The 19,814-nt window shown below is 40.7% G+C and overlaps 1 protein-coding gene across 1 annotated transcript in view; it reads left to right on the plus strand.

The window, feature by feature from the left end:
* The first annotated feature begins 8,508 nt into the window (after positions 1-8,508).
* Positions 8,509-19,814, plus strand: part of LOC112257042 (sodium-dependent phosphate transport protein 2A) — a 26,008-nt gene continuing 14,702 nt past the window's right edge. Inside the window, exons 1-6 of the mRNA XM_042325848.1 lie at positions 8,509-8,619; positions 8,761-8,949; positions 10,860-11,009; positions 11,373-11,516; positions 12,514-12,625; positions 13,997-14,192. Coding sequence (XP_042181782.1) covers positions 8,559-8,619; positions 8,761-8,949; positions 10,860-11,009; positions 11,373-11,516; positions 12,514-12,625; positions 13,997-14,192 — 852 coding nt within the window. The 5' untranslated portion in view covers positions 8,509-8,558. The remainder of the gene's footprint in view (positions 8,620-8,760; positions 8,950-10,859; positions 11,010-11,372; positions 11,517-12,513; positions 12,626-13,996; positions 14,193-19,814) is intronic.

Genomic DNA, 19,814 nt, shown 5'->3' on the forward strand with positions numbered 1-19,814 from the left:
GACCAGTCTCTTCCCTTAGAACTGATCAAAATACTGAAGATAATCACACCAACAATGTTTTATCAGTAAGAATTATGACATTTTCTGAGTTAAGCAAGAAAGTTTGTCAACATGGTTCACAAAAGGGACAAAGTTGGGCTGGGGAGAAGTGTGATTTTTTTATTAGTCTCAGCGCTGTGTGTATGTACAGTGGGGTCTAAAATTGAAGCCCTTGATAAAGATAATGATTACACTTGCCCTCAGAACAGCCGAGGTATGGACTCTTCAAGGTCTCGAAAGCATTCCACAAGGATGCTGGCCCATGTTGACTCCCATGCTTCCCACAGTTGTGATGGGTTGGCAAATTCAGTGTGGCGAAACCCAGCAGCGTTGCAATTCTTAATTCAAACTAATGCGCCTGACACCTACTACCACACCACAGACAAGTACATGTTTTGTCTTGCCCATTCACCCTTTAATGGAACACGCACACAAACCATGTTGCAATTGTCTCAACGCTAAAAAAAATATTCTTTAACCGGTTTCCTCCCCTTCATCTAAATGAATTTGAAGTGGATTTAACAAGTGACTTCAGTAAGGGATCATAGCTTTCACCTGGATTCAAATCCAAAATTATTTGTCACATGTGTCCAATGCAACAGGTACAGTGAAACGCTTACTTTCAAGCCCTTAACCAACAATTGCAGATATCTTTTTAAAGAAAATATAAAATAACTGCAGTAAGAAAAGTAGCAAAAAATGAGTACCCCCCTGTACATAGCCTCATTTTGTTACTTTTCTTACTGCAGTTATTTAAAAATATGTTCTTTATAAAAAATAAAACATTGATTAAGGGCTTATAAGCATTTCACTGTAAGGTCTGCACCTGTGGTATTCGACGCATGTGACAAAATTGGTTTTGAATCCAGGTGAAAGCTATGATTCCTTATGTACAGGGGCTACTGGTATGTATGTACAGGTTAGTCAAGGTAATCTGTAGGTAGGGGTAAAGTGACTGCATAGATAATTAACAGCGAGTAGCAGCAGTGTTAAGGGGGCCAATGTAAATAGTCTGGTCAGCCATTTGATTAACTGTTTAGCAGTCAAATGGCTTGGGGGTAGAAGCTGTTAAGGAGTCTTTTGGACATAGGGTTGGGGATCCAGTACCGCTGGCCGTGCACTAGAAGAGAACGTCTTTGACTAAGGTGGCTGGAGTCTTTGACAATTTTTAGGGCATTCCTCTGACATCGCCTGGTATAGAGGTCCTGGATGGCAGGAAGTTTGGCCCCATTGATGTACTGGGCTGTACGCACTACCCACTGTCACGCCTTGCGGTCAGATGCCGAGCAGTTGCCATACCAAGCGGTGATGCAATCAATGGTGCATCAGTGTGGCAGATGTGTTGTTGCCCACCCTCACCACCTGTGGTTGGCCCATCAGGATGTCCAGGATCCAGTTGCAGAGCGAGATGTTTAGTCCCAGGGTCTTTAGCTTAGAGCTGCACCTTGAGGACACTATGGTGTTGAAAGCTGCACTGTAGTCAACATCCTTCTCGCAATAGGTGTTCTTCTTGTCCAAGTGGGAAAGGGCAGTGTGGAGTGTAATGGAGATTGGGTCATCTGTGGATCTGTTTGGGAGGTATAGAAATTGTAGTGGGTCTAGGGTTTCTGGGAGGATGGTGTTGATGTGAGCCATGACCAGCCTTTTCAAAGCACTTCATGGCTACATACGTGAGTGCTGCGGGGGTGGTAGTCATTTAGGCAGGTTACTTTGGAGTTCTTGGGCACAGGGACTGTGGTGGTCTGCTTGAGACATGTAGGTATTATAGACTTGGTCAGGAAGCGGTTGAAAATGTCAGTCAAGACACTCGCCAGTTGGTCAGCACATGCTCTGAGTACACTTCTTGGTAATCTATCTGACCCTCTGGCCTTGTGAATGTTGACCTGTTTAAAGGTCTTACGCACATCTGACATAGAGAGCATGATCACACAGTTGTCCAGAACAGCTAGTGCTCTCATGCATGGTTCAGTGTTGCTTGCCTCGAAGCAAGCATAGAAGGCATTTACCTCTTCTGGTAGGCTTGCATAGGCTCACTGGGGAGCTCGCGTCTGGGTTTCCCTTTTAATGCTGTTTCTGGGTGAGCATTCTCTTGTTTGCTTATGGCCTTTACAGCTTGTTGAGTGGTCTTAGTACCTGAATTGGTTTGTGGTGGTAAATGGAGAGCTACAGAAAATATAGTAAAACTCTCTTGGTAAATAGCATGGTCTGCAGCTTATCATTAGGTATTCTAACTCAGGTGAGCAAAACCTTGAGACTTCCTTAATATTAGAGATCACACACCAGCTGTTGTTGACAAATAAACATAGACCACCATCGCTTGTCTTACCGGATGTAGCTGTTCTGTGTTGCCGACGCACGGAAGACCCAGCCAACTGTGTATATTATCCATGTCCTCGTTCAGCCACAACTCAGTGAAACATAAGATATTACAGTTTTTAATTTCCCATTGGTAGGATAGTCACGAATGGAGCTCATGCAGTTTATTCTCCAATGGTCACCAGTATGACAGATTATCCACTTTCAGATTAATTTCACCAGGTCAGTCTGTCATGGAAAGAGCTTGTTCTGTACCAATACAATTACTCAGAGAAAGGGATTTTATTTTAAAATATATATTTTTCAAAGGTAGGTGTCAAAATTGAAACCCCTAAACATTCTTATAAAAAAAGTAGTCCAACATTTAGTATTTGTTCACATATTCCTTGCATGCAATGACAACGTCAAGTTTGTGACTTGACAAACTTGTTGGATGCATTTGCAGTTTATTTCAGATTTTTTCCCCACATATAAATTAATGGTAAATAATGTCATTTTAGAGTACCTTTTATTGTAAATGCTCTCACCACTACCAATAACAGGGGAGGTTAGCATGTCTTGGATCTTTGACCCTCTAACTTGCTCACACATTATTATTCATGGTTAATTCAGGATTATCCATAATCATGGTAGCATGCACATTAATGTAGAAGCGTTTAGAAACATTCTTATTTACAATAAAAAGGGACTCCAAAATGACATATTATTTACCCTTCATTTATATCAAGCACAAGATTTGAAATGCAACGAAAACGAACTGCAAATGCATCCAACAAGTTTGTTGAGTCACAAGCTTGATGTAGTCATTGCGTGCAAGGAGTACGGGACCAAACACTGAACTTTTGACTAATTGTAAGAATCTTTAGAGGTGTGAATCATTTTGACCCCCCTTATTTTTGGGGAAAAAAGTGTTCTTAAACAAAACCTATTTCTCTCTGCAACTGTATTAGTAAAAAATAAACAAATACAGTACAGCTCAGTATGTTAATTATTTTATACAGTTTTTATTGATCTTTATTTAAGGGTGTCAATCATTGCGGACTCCAATGTACTTCCACACTAGGTGTACAGTATATGGCGCATCCTTGATTTTAATCAAGTTGTCATGTTTTCATTTACCTTAAGTTGTTGCAATGTCAATTGGCATGTTTCACTGTTCTCTTGGTACTGTTTTCAGTGTTACACTGGCATGTTTGAAGGTAGCAGTAGTTTGGCTGGCATGTGTTATGGCTGGCATGTGTTATGGCTGGCCCACTAGTGCTCTGTGTTGTTTCTCCCCGTGCCACGCTGGGCAGCAGAGACAATGCCCTGGCACTGGCACAGTTGGCCTGTATTAGCAACATTACCCAGGATTTACCTGGTGATCCTGGACCTGCCTCTATCACGGGTTTGTGTATGTGATGGTAAACTCCAGGATTTCTCTCCCACCTGCTAACCTCCATGTTAATCTCTTTTCAATACCAGCTGAAGACCTACAAATATCCTGTATCTTCCATGGGGGACCTTCCCATCTCCCCTGAGGAGGAATGGAGACATTGTGTCAGTTTCTCTCTTGTTTGTCAGGGGTTATTACTGGCCTGGGTTCAGAAGATCTGGGTGAAAATACTGCTGATATGAAAGTTCTGTGAACGGAGTAATAATTAACATCCGACAACTCCCACTCTCTGGAGGCCTTTACCCTGGGGAACTTACGGGAGGCCCTGAATGTTCTCTGTTTCTCTCTCGCTCGCTTGCTGTGTGTTCAGAAGATCTTCAGTAAGCCATCTTATTCCATTAAAGCATTCATTCTACAGTCTTCTCAGGTCACCAGTGCTGTTTGAAGAGAAATACATAATAAGCACTCTAGATTCATAATGTGGAGAGAACCTCACCTTGAATTACCAGACAGTCTGTAATGGAGAATTTTTAGAATATTCCACTCTCACCAGTAGGTGTCAGATTTACCCTGCTTTTAGACGCACATAATTTGAGTTATTAATTAAATAGAAAAAATCCTCCTCCCATGCAGTTTCTAATCTACACTCAGAGGGTCAATATTAAATGATGCCATATTGAACAACCACCTCAGCTCAACCATGACATAAACTAACATGGTACAACTTAACAGCCACTATCCTGAACAGCTCAGTTTATGTGATATTAATGTTCTGAATTGTTGTTATTGATTAATGGTGTGAGGCCCAATGATGTGACCAGTTAATCAGTAAGACAAGTGGTCCCTTTTTAAACGTTAAACTCAGTCAGCTGGTATATAATACGACTGGTTTTTCATTTTCCTCATGAAGAGTCTCTTCTTTGAGAGTGACTTTAGGTGATACACTTCATCAAAGGAACATTACGCTAAGGGACAAACCAAGGTGAGATCTACTATAAGATCTATGTAGTGATGCGAGACCTACTTTATAAGATCTATGTAGTGATGTGAGATCTACTTTATAAGATCTATGTAGTGATGTGAGATATACTTTATAAGGTCTATGTAGTGATGTGAGATATACTTTATAAGATCTATGTAGTGATGTGAGATATACTTTAAGATCTATGTAGTGATGTGAGATATACTTTATAAGATCTATGTAGTGTTGTGAGATCTACTTTATAAGGTCTATGTAGTGATGTGAGATCTACTTTATAAGGTCTATGTAGTGATGTGAGATCTACTTTATAAGGTCTATGTAGTGATGTGAGATCTACTTTATAAGGTCTATGTCGTGATGTGAGATCTACCTTATAAGGTCTATGTAGGGATGTGATAGTATAATTTTATGATAAGCCCAAAGGTAAGTCTACAAACTAAGGATAATGATCATCACATTACTTTACCATGGATGCAACCCCTGTGTTTCGAAGCTGTTCAACCTTTATACATAAGACATTACATGAGTTTCATAAACGATTCAATTTTGAATGACTAAAATGTAAATGCATAACTCCATTCCAATGAATACATATTGCTTTGTCTTGGGAGAGCTCCCATCCATCAGGATGCTTGCTTAATTATATCCTATTAATAATTGATTCAAGGGATTTGCTGTGCTTCAAGAAACCCTCACAATATTACTCATCTTGGAGAGGTACACCATGTAGATAGGATTAGAAGGCAATCACACATACTCACACGCACTTACACATGTGCACGCATACACACACCCAAATTCCTAGCTTGTGACTTTGCAAAAATGTTGGATGCATTTGCAGTTCATTTTGGTTGTGTTTTAGAAGATTCTTGCCCAATAGAAATGGATGATAAATAATGTATTGTCATTTTGGAGTAACTTTTAACGTAAAAAATAATATAATATGTTTTGAAACACTTCTACAATAATGTGCATGCCAAGACATGCCAATCTCTCACCATTACCAATAACAGGAGAGGTTAGCGTGTCTTGGGGCTATTATCTTTGACCGTCTGTAACTTTCTCATTCATCATTATTTACAATGAATACAAACCACAAAATAATTCTCATCTTGGAGAGGTACATCATGTAGGTAGAATGAGAAGGCACACATGGACACACACACACCCGCAGTCGCGCAAGCACTCGCACACGACACACACACACACACACACACACACACACACACACACACACACACACACACACACACACACACACACACACACACACACACACACACACACACACACACACACACACACACATAAAGGAATTCAGAGTTGCACTCACTTCTTTCTGTAGATTTATATATTAGCCTGCTGTAACTCTGTTGGTGCCTGGATTCCTCACACACTCAGAAAACAGCTCAACCAGCAAGATGGCACAGAAGTGCTACCGTCACTCTAAAATAAGTACTCAACTCACAGTCACAGAAAAGGTTCTAGGCTTTTAAGAACACATTAGATGTAACAACTCCGCAGGTGTCCCCAATCTGAAAACCTCTAAGTGACAGCTTAGACATGAAAAAAGCTTTCCCCTACAGAGAGAACAAGACAACTTTGAAGGAAGGGAGTCTGATTTCTGTAGAAAGTGTCGGCCGGCAGTCTGACGACCATAAGCACAGGAAATTTAGAGGGGAAAATTAGGAAAAAGATGTTTCTGAGGACAGTGATGTTACATTTATGTTTCTGAGGACATAGATGTTTCTGAGGACAGTGATGTTTCTGAGGACAGAGGTGTTCTCTTCATCTGACAAGGCCTTTACTGGTAGGGATGATGTCTACAAGACAAGTTTATCTGAGTACTGCCAGAGAGCAGAGGACTGTTGACCCCTTACATCAAGGACTGCTGTCAGTTAATACAATGTAGTCTTCCTTTGTTCACATTTAATTGGCTGCTATCGCACCTTCTCTTTAGCTAGCTGGTGAAAGGATGAGCACAGTGAAAGCAGAGAGGGTTACGAAAGGTAAGGGCAGTGTTTGTCCCTGTTCCATGTCTCTCTGATATGGAGGTATTGCAGTCTGTCTCAACCTTGGAATTAAAGCGAGTGTTGACTCTTTTCCTCTTATAGCTAGTGACTAAAATTGGCATATTTGCAATAAATGAAGGACTCATCTGGAATTACAGAGGGTTGGCCTTATGGTTTCATTATTTAACTGCTCCCATCTTGAGTTCGAATTGAATGTATGGCAAATAGCGACCATGTCAATTATGTTTTCCCTGCTACCCTTGCCCACAAAAGAGGACCACAATGGCTATAGACAGTTGTTGGTATACAGTACCAGTCAAAAGTTTAGACACACCTACTCATTCCAGGGTTTTTCTTAATTTTTACTATTTTCTACATTGTAGAATAATAGTGAAGACATCAAATCTATGAAATATCACGTATGGAATCATTTAATAACCAAAAAAGTGTTAAATAAATAAAAATGTATTTTAAATGTTAGATTCTTCAAAGTAGCCAGCCTTTGCCTTGATGACAGCTTTGCACACTCTTAGCATTCTCTCAACCAGCTTCATGGGGTAGTCACCTGGAATGCAAGTGTGCCTTGTTAAAAGTTCATTTGTGGAATTTCTTTCCTTCTTAATGTGTTTGAGCCAATTAGTTGTGTTGTGACAAGGTAGGGGTGGTATACAGAAGATAGCCCGATTTGGCAAAAGCCAAGTCCATATTATGGCAAGAAGAGCTCAAATAAGCAAAGAGAAATGACAATCCATCATTACTTTAAGACTTGAAAGGACTTGAAAAGACTACCCAGAGTTACCTCTGCTGCAGAGTATATGTTCATGAGAGTTACACGCCTCCAGAAATTGCAACACAAATAAATGCTTCACAGAGTTTAAGTAACAGACACCTCTCAACCTCAACTGTTCAGAGGAGACTGTGTGAATCAGGCCTTCATGGTCAAATTGCTGCAAAGAAACCACTACTAAAGGACACAAATAATAATAAGAGACTTGCTTGGGCCAAGAAACACGAGCAATGGACATTAAACTGGTGGAAATACGTCTTTGGTCTGATGAGTCCAAGTTTGAGTTTTTTGGTTCCAACCAAAGTGTCTTTATGATATTCAGAATAGGTGAATGGATGATCTCTGCATGTGTGTTGTTCCCAACATGAAGCATGGAGGAAGAGGTGTGATGGTGTGGGGGTGCTTTTCTGGTGACACTGCCAGTGATTTATTTAGAATTCAAGGCACACTTAACCAGCATGGCTACCACAGCATTCTGCAGCGATATGCCATCCCATCTGGTGTGTGCTTAGTGGGACTATCATTTATTTTTCAACAGGACAATGACCCAATACACCTCCAGGCTGTGTAAGGGCTATTTGACCAAGAAGGAGAGTGATGGGGTGCTCCATCAGATGTCCTGGCCTTCACAATCCCCCGTTTAGACCCAATTGAGATGATTTGAGATGAGTTTGACCACAGAGTGAAAGAAAAGCAGCCAACAAGTGCTCAGCATATGTGGAAACTCCTTCAATACTGTTGGTAAAGCCTTCCAGGTGAAGCTGGTTGAGAGAATGCCAAGAGTGTGCAAAGCTGTCATCAATGCAATGCAAAGGGTTGCTACTTTGAAGAATCTCAAATATAAAATATATTTTGATTTGTTTAACACTTTTTTGGTTACTACATGATTCCATATGTGTTTTTTCATATGTCTTCACTATTGTTCAACAATGCACAAAATAGTAAAAATATAGAAAAACCCTTGAATGAATAGGTGTGTCCAAACTTTTTACTGTGTATATTTGTTGCTGTTTTTTTTTCTCTACAGCCCTATACAGTGAAGTCATCATGTCCTCTCGTCTAATCACAATACTTTCATCCAGCGGGGAACCTATGATCAACTACAACGGTAAATTCCAAGAGTGATATTTTATCGTATTAAAAAGTGTGCCCAGAGAATTCAAGGCACTTTGTCAATAAATACTTTGTCTTCAACCTCAAATTCAGAATTAATTGTTTGAATTCAGTAAAATGTAAACTGTGGTTTTAGGGGGACGGACCCATGGCGCTCCCGCTTCCCTGCGTCCCAAACATCTCCTGGAGGAGGACAGGGAGTCAGGCCTTGGGTCCACTCTGGACCTCATCAGCAGCTTGGAGGGGTACAGCCAGGAGGATGAACCAACCTCACCCACCTCCTCCCCCAAACCAAGGGAAGGGAACAGCCCCCCCAAAGAGCAAGGTACAGCACTCTGAAGTTCCAGACACATTTTCCCCTTGCATGCAATTATACTATATTTACGTCAACACTCCTACAAGAGGAGATACTGTGTAGTGAATGTGGAAGAGAGTCATTGTGATAACCTATTAGTCAGTCATTTTATTTTATTAGGCTCCCAATGGGCCCACACCAAAGCTGACAGCTAGTTTTCCTGGGATCTGACACAGTGAATAATACATTACAGACAAAAATAATTTACAATTTACATGCATTAAAACATGAAAGGAAAATGTTCCTTTTTTTACAAACACATTTATGTAAATGGCATATTATAGAAGGGTCAAGACACCTTTTTTGTGATTTCATGTTTTTGAGAAACTTATCCCAAACAGCAAATCACTTCCTCATCCTCCTTGTGTACTATGGGCCCCCCGAAAATACATGAACAAAGGCTCCAAAAACACCCTAATTCGTCCTTTTAGAAACAGCCAAGCTCTCAGTGAAGTGATCATCCAAATTTTATCCGCAATATTTTATTCCATTTTCTACGACTCAAGCCGTTTCCCCTTTTGTTCCATTCTCTGTGTAGCCTGCTGCTACAGGTAACTGCCACAATTGTAATGAATACTCAGGGAGAAAAAGGTGTAGATTCACGCACAGAGCGTGGCAGGTGTTTATTTCGCCTTCACAGAAGGCAGGAATCGTGGTCACAGGCAGACAATGGTCATACACAGGTAGGCAAACGGCCAGGTTAATCAAAACTAGGACTGAAGACTATAACTGGTTCTCACAAACGAGCTAGGACAAGGCTTAGTAGAGTCAAAACGAACAATACCTCACAAAGGCACAAACAGAATGAACTGAACTAAATAAGGAGCTGATGAGACCGGGTGAGTAACTAACACAGGTGAAATCAATGAACAAAAATGAAAGACAGGGCTACTTTCAAGAACACAACAAAACAGAACACAAGGTTGACTAAGAAAATAAATACAGAACCTTACAAAAATAAAATAAACACCAACATAAAGTGTCTTAATAGGGCGTTGGCCACCATGACTTGCCAGAACAGCTTCAATGTGCCTTGGCATAGATTTTTTCTCTCCTCAATTGTCTAGTGTTGGTGATCGCGTGCCCACTGGAGCCGCTTTCTTCTTGTTTTCAGTTGATACGAGTGGAACCTGGTGTTGTTGTCTGCTGCAATAGCCCATCCGTGACAAGGATCAACGAGTTGTGCGTTCCTAGATGCCATTCTGCACACTACTGTTGTACTGCGCTGTTATTTGTCTGTTTGTGGCCTGCCTGTTAGCTTGCACAATTCTTGCCATTCTCCTTCAACTTCTGAAAAGCCCAGCAGGGCAGCTGTTTCTGAGATACTGGATCCGGAGTGTCTGGCACTAACGATCATACCAAGTCGTTTAGATCACTCGTTTGGTCATTCTAATGTTCAATCGAACAGTAACTGAATGCCTCGATGCCTGCCTGCCTGCTTTATATAGCAAGCCCCAGCCATGTGACTCACTTTTGGTACAAACAATTCATTTTCGTGATAAACTGGCCACTTAGTGTATATACTGTGTATATATCTAAAACTACAACTAAAGTCACAAATGTACACAATTAATAATAAAGAAACAATACAACTAAAGATTACTAATGAGTGTGTGTTAAGAGTGTGTGTGTGTGCATCGATCTCTTATATGTACAGTACATGTCAGTACATACACACAAAACTTAGGTCACAATGGGGAGAGGCTTTGCTTATTTTGTCATTACGTTGTTGCCTTGTCTTGTCAAAGCGATACTGTTTCTTAACTAGGACAAATGTTGGTTTGTTCTTCAGGAAGAAACATTGTAATAATGCATTTGTTCTTTCTATCTTTTTCTTTCTTGTTCTTTTGTTCTCTGGTTGTTTCTCTTGTTTTGATCAGCAGCCACCGCAGAACCTGACATGGAGCTCAGTACCAACAGAGTCAGAGAACTCTTCATCAACTGCTCCAAGATCCCTCTCCTCCTCCTCCTCCTCTTCTTCTTTGTCTGTTCATTAGACACACTAAGTTCAGCGTTCCAGCTGGCTGGGGGTGAGTAGATTACACTCAACTGTCCCTCCGAGATGAATTAGGTAATGAGGGATTTTATGTCTCACTATAATTAGGATGTTTTGCACTCTGTCCTGTCCTCTCTGGGTATGCTTTGTCAGATTAACTGACTTGTGCATTTTGATGAGTATGATGAGAAAACCTGTGGAAACCTGTTGAGTCGATGACAATTACTATTCTATAACTAGACATAACTAAACGGATACTATTGGTACAAACTGATTCATGATATGGTACTGTAAACTGTGTGTTTACTCTAACTCTGAACTAGGTGGAAACCCTGTCTATTGTCATGGTGTAGGAGATGTGTTAAGAGCTGTACATCCTGTATGTGTGTGACTGAAGGTAAGGTAGCAGGGGACATCTTCAAAGACAATGCGGTGCTGTCTAACCCAGTAGCAGGGCTGGTGGTGGGGATACTGGTCACTGTATTGGTCCAGAGCTCCTCCACATCCACCTCCATCATCGTCAGTCTCGTCTCCTCAGGATGTGAGTACTTGGAGAGAGAGATTCTGCGTCTGCGTGTGTGTTCGTGCAGGTGTGTGTGTGTGTGTGCGCCTGCAGTCTTGTGGGTGTGTGCATACATGTTTTTGGGCTTGTGTTGGTGCAGACCATGAGGGTGAAAACATGGCTTGTAAATCTGAAATGAGTGAATAGGATTAAAGGGACCAGTGAAACAAGATGCTTATGAATTTGAAACAAAGTGGTGGAGCTCTCTCATCATTGTCAGTGCTTTGTTATGTATAACAGTCTCTTGGTCGTGGGCTGTCTGCTGCCAATAGGGGTTATCCACAGAGACCTCTCATTCACTGTGTGTATGTGACCAGTGGCTATGGTACATCAGTATGCCAGGACTGTCTCTGTCTCAGCAACCAATCTCAGAGAGGACACCAGGGGAATTATGGGCAATTACAACCGCCCAGCTTCCCTGTGCCTCCTGTATGTCTGTGAGCTGTATGTATGTGTGAATGCGCAAAGGGTCATCATCTGCATAATAGGCCCCAGCAAAAATAAAACCAGTTCTTCAGTTAAAAACTGAGATGCCTCCACTCACCTGCAAATTACCTTCAGTTTTCCCTCCATTAAAAGCATTTTGAAATAGGAAGGGTCAGGTTTGATAATATTTAAGCCCGAGCATTACCATAATCATGGCACTTTATGCAGTCTTTGAGAAGAAGCCAAAGTCATTACATAAATATGGGAGGTTGTGTAACTATGTGTGTGTGTGTGTGTCTGTGTGTCTGTGTGTCTGTGTGTCTGTGTGTCTGTGTGTCTGTGTGTCTGTCTGTCTGTCTGTCTGTGTGTCTGTCTGTCTGTGTGTCTGTCTGTCTGTCTGTCTGTCTGTCTGTCTGTCTGTCTGTCTGTCTGTCTGTCTGTCTGTCTGTCTGTCTGTCTGTCTGTCTGTCTGTCTGTCTGTCTGTCTGTTTGTCTGTCTGTTTGTCTGTCTGTTTGTTTGTTTGTTTGTTTGTTTGTTTCCTTCTGACAGTGCTGGAGGTCCGGTCTGCCGTTCCTATCATCATGGGGACCAACATTGGGACATCGGTTACCAACACCATTGTAGCCATGATGCAGGCAGGGGAGAGAAATGACTTCAAACGGTACAAGGGGATGGGAGGAGAGGAGAGGAGAGGGGCTGTGCAGTGAACTGTACAACTGTACTTCTCTCCAGTCCATGTGCTGTCATGTTAACAGTATAACATCATCTAACCATATATAAGCCTATCAACAGCAGCAATGACATTTCTCAAGCTTGTTGACCCCATATCACTAACCTTATTAACCTCTCTGGGATATGTGGGATGCTAGCATGATAGCATGCTAGCAATTCAAATAAATTACTATAAAAAGCAAACTTTCATGAAATCACACATGCAAGATACCAAATTAAAGCTACATTTGTTTTGAATCCAGCCAACATGTCAAATTTCAAAAAGGCTTTTCGGCGAAAGCAAACAATGCTATTATCTGAGGACTGCACCATAGTAAATAAAGAGAGAGAAGCATATTTCAACCCTGCAGGCGCGACACAAAAATCATAAATAAAAATATAATTCATGCATTACCTTTGACGAGCTTCTTTTGTTGGCACTCCAATATGTCCCATAAACATCAAAAATGGTCATTTTGTTTGATTAATTCCGTCGATATATATCCAAAATGTCCATTAATTTGTCGCGTTTGATCCAGAAAAACACCGGTTCCAACTTGCGCAACATGACTACAAAATATCTCAAAAGTTACCTATAAACTTTGCCAAAACATTTCAAACTACTTTTGTAATACAACTTTAGGTATTTTTTAACGTAAATAATCGATAAAATTGAAGACGGGATGATCTGTGTTCAATACAGGAGGAAAACAAACTGTAGCTAGCTTTCTGATCACACGCTTTTATCTAACAGTACACTTCAAGTGACCCTCGTTCAAGATGGCCGTACTTCTTCATTACACAAAGGAAAAACCCCAACCAATTTCTAAAGACTGTTGACATCCAGTGGAAGCGATAGGAACGGCAAGAAGGTCCCTTAGAAATCTGGATTACCAATGAAAACTCATTGAAAAAAGAAATCTGAATGGTTTGTCTTCGGGGTTTCGCCTGCTAAATAAGTTCTGTTATACTCACAGACATGATTCAAACAGTTTTAGAAACTTCAGAGTGTTTTCTGTCCAAATCTACTAATACTATGCATATCTTATCTTCTAGGGATGAGTATCACAATGACCTTTCTGCTCCGAGTTAAAACACTTTATTGTCCATTTAAAGTGAAATGGACACTTTCACTAAACTAACTTAAACAACTCAGTCACATAACTCAGTCACATAAGTACATGACGAAACAAGTAATGTGTAAGGGCATATTATTAAAAGTCATCAGTACAATTACCCATAACACCGCTAAGGTAAATTATTGGAGGAGATCAAACACACAATTAACCAACCCACAACTGGGTTCTGTCTCTGTGTTCAGTGCGTTTGCTGGGGCTACCATCCATGACTGTTTCAACTGGCTGTCTGTGCTGGTGCTGCTGCCGATGGAGGTGGCTACAGGGCTGATGACCCACCTGGCCCACATCGTAGTCACCAGCTTCAACATCCAGACTGGAGAGGACGCCCCTGAGCTACTGAAGGTCATCACTGAACCAGTCACTAAACTTATCATACAGGTATTAACCAGTCATTAAACTCATCATACAAGTGTTAACCAGTCATTAAACGTATCATACAGGTGTTAACCAGTCATTAAACTCATCATACAGGTGTTAACCAGTCATTAAACTCACCATACAGGTGTTAACCAGTCATTAAACTCACCATACAGGTATTAACCTGTCATTAAACGTATCATACAGGTGTTAACCAGTCATTAAACTCATCATACAGGTGTTAACCAGTCATTAAACGTATCATACAGGTGTTAACCAGTCATTAAACACATCATACAGGTGTTAACCAGTCATTAAACGTATCATACAGGTGTTAACCAGTCATTAAACTCACCATACAGGTGTTAACCAGTCATTAAACGTATCATACAGGTGTTAACCAGTCATTAAACACATCATACAGGTGTTAACCAGTCATTAAACTCACCATACAGGTGTTAACCAGTCATTAAACTCATCATACAGGTATTAACCAGTCATTAAACGTATCATACAGGTGTTAACCAGTCATTAAACTCACCATACAGGTATTAACCAGTCATTAAATGTATCATACAGGTATTAACCAGTCATTAAACTCATCATACAGGTATTAACCAGTCATTAAACTCACCATACAGGTATTAACCAGTCATTAAACTCACCATACCGGTGTTAACCAGTCATTAAACTCACCATACAGGTATTAACCAGTCATTAAACTCACCATACAGGTATTAACCAGTCATTAAACTCACCATACCGGTGTTAACCAGTCATTAAACTCATCATACAGGTATTAACCAGTCATTAAACTCATCATACAGGTAATAACCAGTCATTAAACACATCATACAGGTGTTAACCAGTCATTAAACTCATCATACAGGTAATAACCAGTCATTAAACACATCATACAGGTGTTAACCAGTCATTAAACTCATCATACAGGTATTAACCAGTCATTAAACTCATCATACAGGTAATAACCAGTCATTAAACGTATCATACAGGTATTAACCAGTCATTAAACTCATCATACAGGTGTTAACCAGTCATTAAACTCATCATACAGGTGTTAACCAGTCATTAAACTCACCATACAGGTGTTAACCAGTCATTAAACTCACCATACAGGTGTTAACCAGTCATTAAACTCATCATACAGGTATTAACCAGTCATTAAACGTATCATACAGGTATTAACCAGTCATTAAACTCATCATACAGGTAATAACCAGTCATTAAACTCATCATACAGGTAATAACCAGTCATTAAACTCATCATACAGGTAATAACCAGTCATTAAACTCACCATACAGGTGTTAACCAGTCATTAAACACACCATACAGGTGTTAACCAGTCATTAAACGTATCATACAGGTATTAACCAGTCATTAAACGTATCATACAGGTGTTAACCAGTCATTAAACTCATCATACAGGTATTAACCAGTCATTAAACATATCATACAGGTGTTAACCAGTCATTAAACTCACCATACAGGTATTAACCAGTCATTAAATGTATCATACAGGTATTAACCAGTCATTAAACGTATCATACAGGTATTAACCAGTCATTAAACGTATCATACAGGTATTAACCAGTCTTTAAACGTATCATACAGGTGTTAACCAGTCATTAAACTCATCATACAGGTGATACAGGTGTTAACCAGTCATTAAACTCATCATACAGGTGTTAACTTCTCTGGGATATGTGGGACGGTAGCGTCCCACCTCGCCAACAGCCAGTGAAATTGCAGGGAGCCAAATTCAAAACAACAGAAATCCCATAATTAAAATTCCTCAAACATACAAGTATTTTACACCATTTTAAAGAAAAACTTATTCTAAATCCAGCCACAGTGTCCGATCTCAAAAAGGCTTTACGGCGAAAGCACACCAAACGATTATGTTAGGTCAGCACCTAGTCACAGAAAAACATACAGCCATTTTCCAGCCAAGGAGAGGGCTCACAAAAATCAGAAATAGCGATTAAATTAATCACTAACCTTTGATCTTCATCAGATGGCACTCACAGGACTTCATGTTACACAATGAATGTGTGTTTTGTTCAACAAAGTTAATCTTTATGTCCAAAAACCTCATTTGAAATTGGTGTTATATTTTTATTTGTTTTTATTTCACCTTTATTTAACCAGGTAGGCTAGTTGAGAACAAGTTCTCATTTGCAACTGCAACCTGGTCAAGATAAAGCGTAGCAATTTGACACATACAACAACACAGTTACACATGGAATAAACAAAACATACAGTCAATAATACAGTAGAACAAAAGAAAACAAAAAGTCTATATACAAATATAGGCCAAGGTGAGGAATATAGGCCATAGTCCATGGTGAGGAAGTAATTACAATATATTAATTACAATTATAATATATTACAATATAATTACAATATAGCAATTAAACACTGGAGTTGTAGAACGGCAAAAGATGAATGTGCAGGTAGAGATTCTGGGGTGCAAAGCAGCAAAATAAATAAATAAATACCAGTATGGGGATGAGTTAGGTAGATAGATGGGCGGTTTACAGATAGGCTAAGTACAGGTGCAGTGATCTGTAAACTGCTCTGACAGCTGGTGCTTAAAGCTAATGAGGGAGATGTGAGTCTCCAGCTTCAGAGATTTTTGCAATTCGTTCCAGTCATGGGCAGCAGAGAACTGAAAGGAAAGACGACCAAAGGAGGAATTGGCTTTGGGGGTGACCAGTGAGTTATACCTGCTGGAGCCCATGCTACGAGTGGGTGCTGCTATGGTGACCAGTGAGCTGAGATAAGGTCAAATCAAATCAAATTTTATTTGTCATATACACATGGTTAGCAGATGTTAATGCGAGTGTAGCGAAATGCTTGTAATTCTCTTGGTAGATAATGCGGTCTACATTTGATTGTGAGGAATTCTAAATCAGGTGAACAGAAGGATTTGAGTTCCTGTATGTTTCTTTCATCACACCATGTCACGTTGGCCATAAGACATACGCCCCCGCCCCTCTTCTTACCAGAAAGATGTTTGTTTCTGTCGGCGCGATGCGTGGAGAAACCCGCTGGCTGCACCGCTTCGGATTGCGTCTCTCCAGTTAGCCATGTTTCCGTGAAGCAGAGAACGTTACAGTCTCTGATGTCCCTCTGGAATGCTACCCTTGCTCGGATTTCATCAACCTTGTTGTCAAGAGACTGGACATTGGCAAGAAGAATGCTAGGGAGTGGTGCACGATGTGCCCGTCTCCGGAGTCTGACCAGAAGACCGCTTCGTTTCCCTCTTTTTCTGAGTCGTTTTTTTTTTTTGGTCGCTGCATGTGATCCACTCGGTTACACTGGTTGTAAGGCAGAACACAGGATCCGCGTCGCGAAAAACATATTCTTGGTCGTACTGATGGTGAGTTGACGCTGATCTTATATTCAGTAGTTCTTGTCGGCTGTATGTAAAGAAACCTAAGATGACCTGGGGTACTAGTGTAAGAAATAACACGTAGAAAAACAAAAAACTGCATAGTTTCCTAGGAACGCGAAGCGAGGCGGCCATCTCTGTCGGCGCCGGAAGTTCAATATGGTGGGGCTTTACCCCCATAAGGTGGGGCTTTACCTAGCAGAGACTTGTAGATAACCTGTAGCCAGTGGGTTTGGCGACGAGTATGAAGCGAGGGCCAACCAACGAGAGCGTACAGGTCTCAATGGTGGGTAGTGTATGGGGCTTTGGTGACAAAACGGATGGCACTGTGATAGACTGCATCCAGTTTGTTGAGTAGAGTGTTGGAGGCTATTTTATAGATGACATCACCGAAGTCGAGGATCGGTAGGATGGTCAGTTTTACGAGGGTATGTTTGGCAGCATGAGTGAAGGTTGCTTTGTTACGATATAGGAAGCCGATTCTAGATTTAATTTTGGATTGGAGATGCTTAATGTGCGTCTGGAAGGAGAGTTTACAGTCTAACCAGACACCCAGGTAGTTGTAGTTGTCCACGTATTCTAAGTCAGAGACGTCCAGAGTAGTGATGCTGGACGGGCGAGCAGGTGCGGGCAGCGATCGATTGAAAAGCAGTATACAGAATGGTGTCGTCTGCGTAGAGGTGGATCAGAGAATCACCAGCAGCAAGAGCAACATCATTGATGTATACAGAAAAGAGAGTCGGCCCGAGAATTGAACCCTGTGGCACACCCATAGAGACTGTCAGAGGTCCAGACAACAGGCCCTTTGATTTGACACACTGAACTCTATCAGAGAAGTAGTTGGTAAACCAGGCAAGGCAATTATTTGAGAAAACAAGGCTGTCGAGTCTGCCAATAAGAATGCTGTGATTGACAGAGTCGAAAGCCTTGGCCAGGTCGATGAATACGGCTGCACAGTAATGTCTCTTATCGATGGCGGTTATGATGTCGTTTAGAACCTTGAGCGTGGCTGAGGTGCACCCATGACCAGATTGCATAGGGGAGAAGGTATGGTGGGATTCGAAATGGTCAGTAATCTGTTTGTTAACTTGGCTTTCGAAGACCTTAGAAAGACAGGGTAGGATAGATATAGGTCTGTAGCAGTTTGGGTCTAGAGTGTCATGATCAGAAATGCATTGTCTCAAACAAACAGCTGGTGAAAGTGCAGTGAGCCACATCAAAATACAGAAATACTCATAATAAACCTTGATAAAAGATACAAATGTTATGCATGGAAACATAGATAAACTTCTCCTTCATGCAACCGCTGTGTCAGATTTCAAAATGGCTTTAAGGCGAACGCACACCTTGCGATTATGTCAGGTCAGCGTTAGTCACAGAAAAACATCCAGCCATTTTCCAAAGAAGGAGAGGTGTCAGAAAAGTCAGAAATAGCGTTATAAATATTCACTTTCCTTTGATGATCTTGATCGGAATGCACTCCCAGGAATCCTAGTTCCACAAAAAATGTTTGTTTTGTACCTCCTTTTTGTTCACACATTTAGCCCAGTAATCCAAATGCATAATGCATGATCACTTGTTCAGACGAAATGTAAATAAAGTTATATTACAGTACGTAGAAACATGTCAAACAATTTATAGAATTAATCTTTAGGATGTTTTGAACATAAATCTTCAATAATGTTCCAACCAGAGAATTCCTTTGTCTTTAGAAATGCAATGGAATACAGCTACCTCTCACGGGCGCACGCGTGATCAGCTCATGGCACTCTGCCAGACCTCTGGCTCAAACAGCTCTCATTCTCTCCTCCTTCACAGTAGAAGCCTCAAACAAGGTTCTAAAGACTGTTGACATCCAGTGAAAGCCTTAGAAAGTGCAATGTAACCCCATAGACCATGTATATTCAATAGGCAATGACTTGAAAACCTACAAACCTCAGATTTCCCACTTCCAGTTTAGATTTTTTCAAAAGTTTTTGCCTGCCATATGAGTTCTGTTATACACAGACATCATCCAAACAGTTTTAGAAACTTCAGAGTGTTTTCTATCCAAATATAATAATTATATGCATATTCTAGCTTTTGGGCCTGAGTAGCAGGCAGTTTACTCTGGGCACCTTTTGATCCAAGCTACTCAATACTGCCCCCCAGCCCCAAAGAAGTTAACCAGTCATTAAACTTATCATACATGTATTAACCAGTTATTAAACTCATAATACAATATAAA

The sequence above is a fragment of the Oncorhynchus tshawytscha genome, linkage group LG08 (genome assembly GCF_018296145.1).
Source record: "Oncorhynchus tshawytscha isolate Ot180627B linkage group LG08, Otsh_v2.0, whole genome shotgun sequence".
NCBI classification, from domain to species: Eukaryota; Metazoa; Chordata; class Actinopteri; order Salmoniformes; family Salmonidae; genus Oncorhynchus; species Oncorhynchus tshawytscha.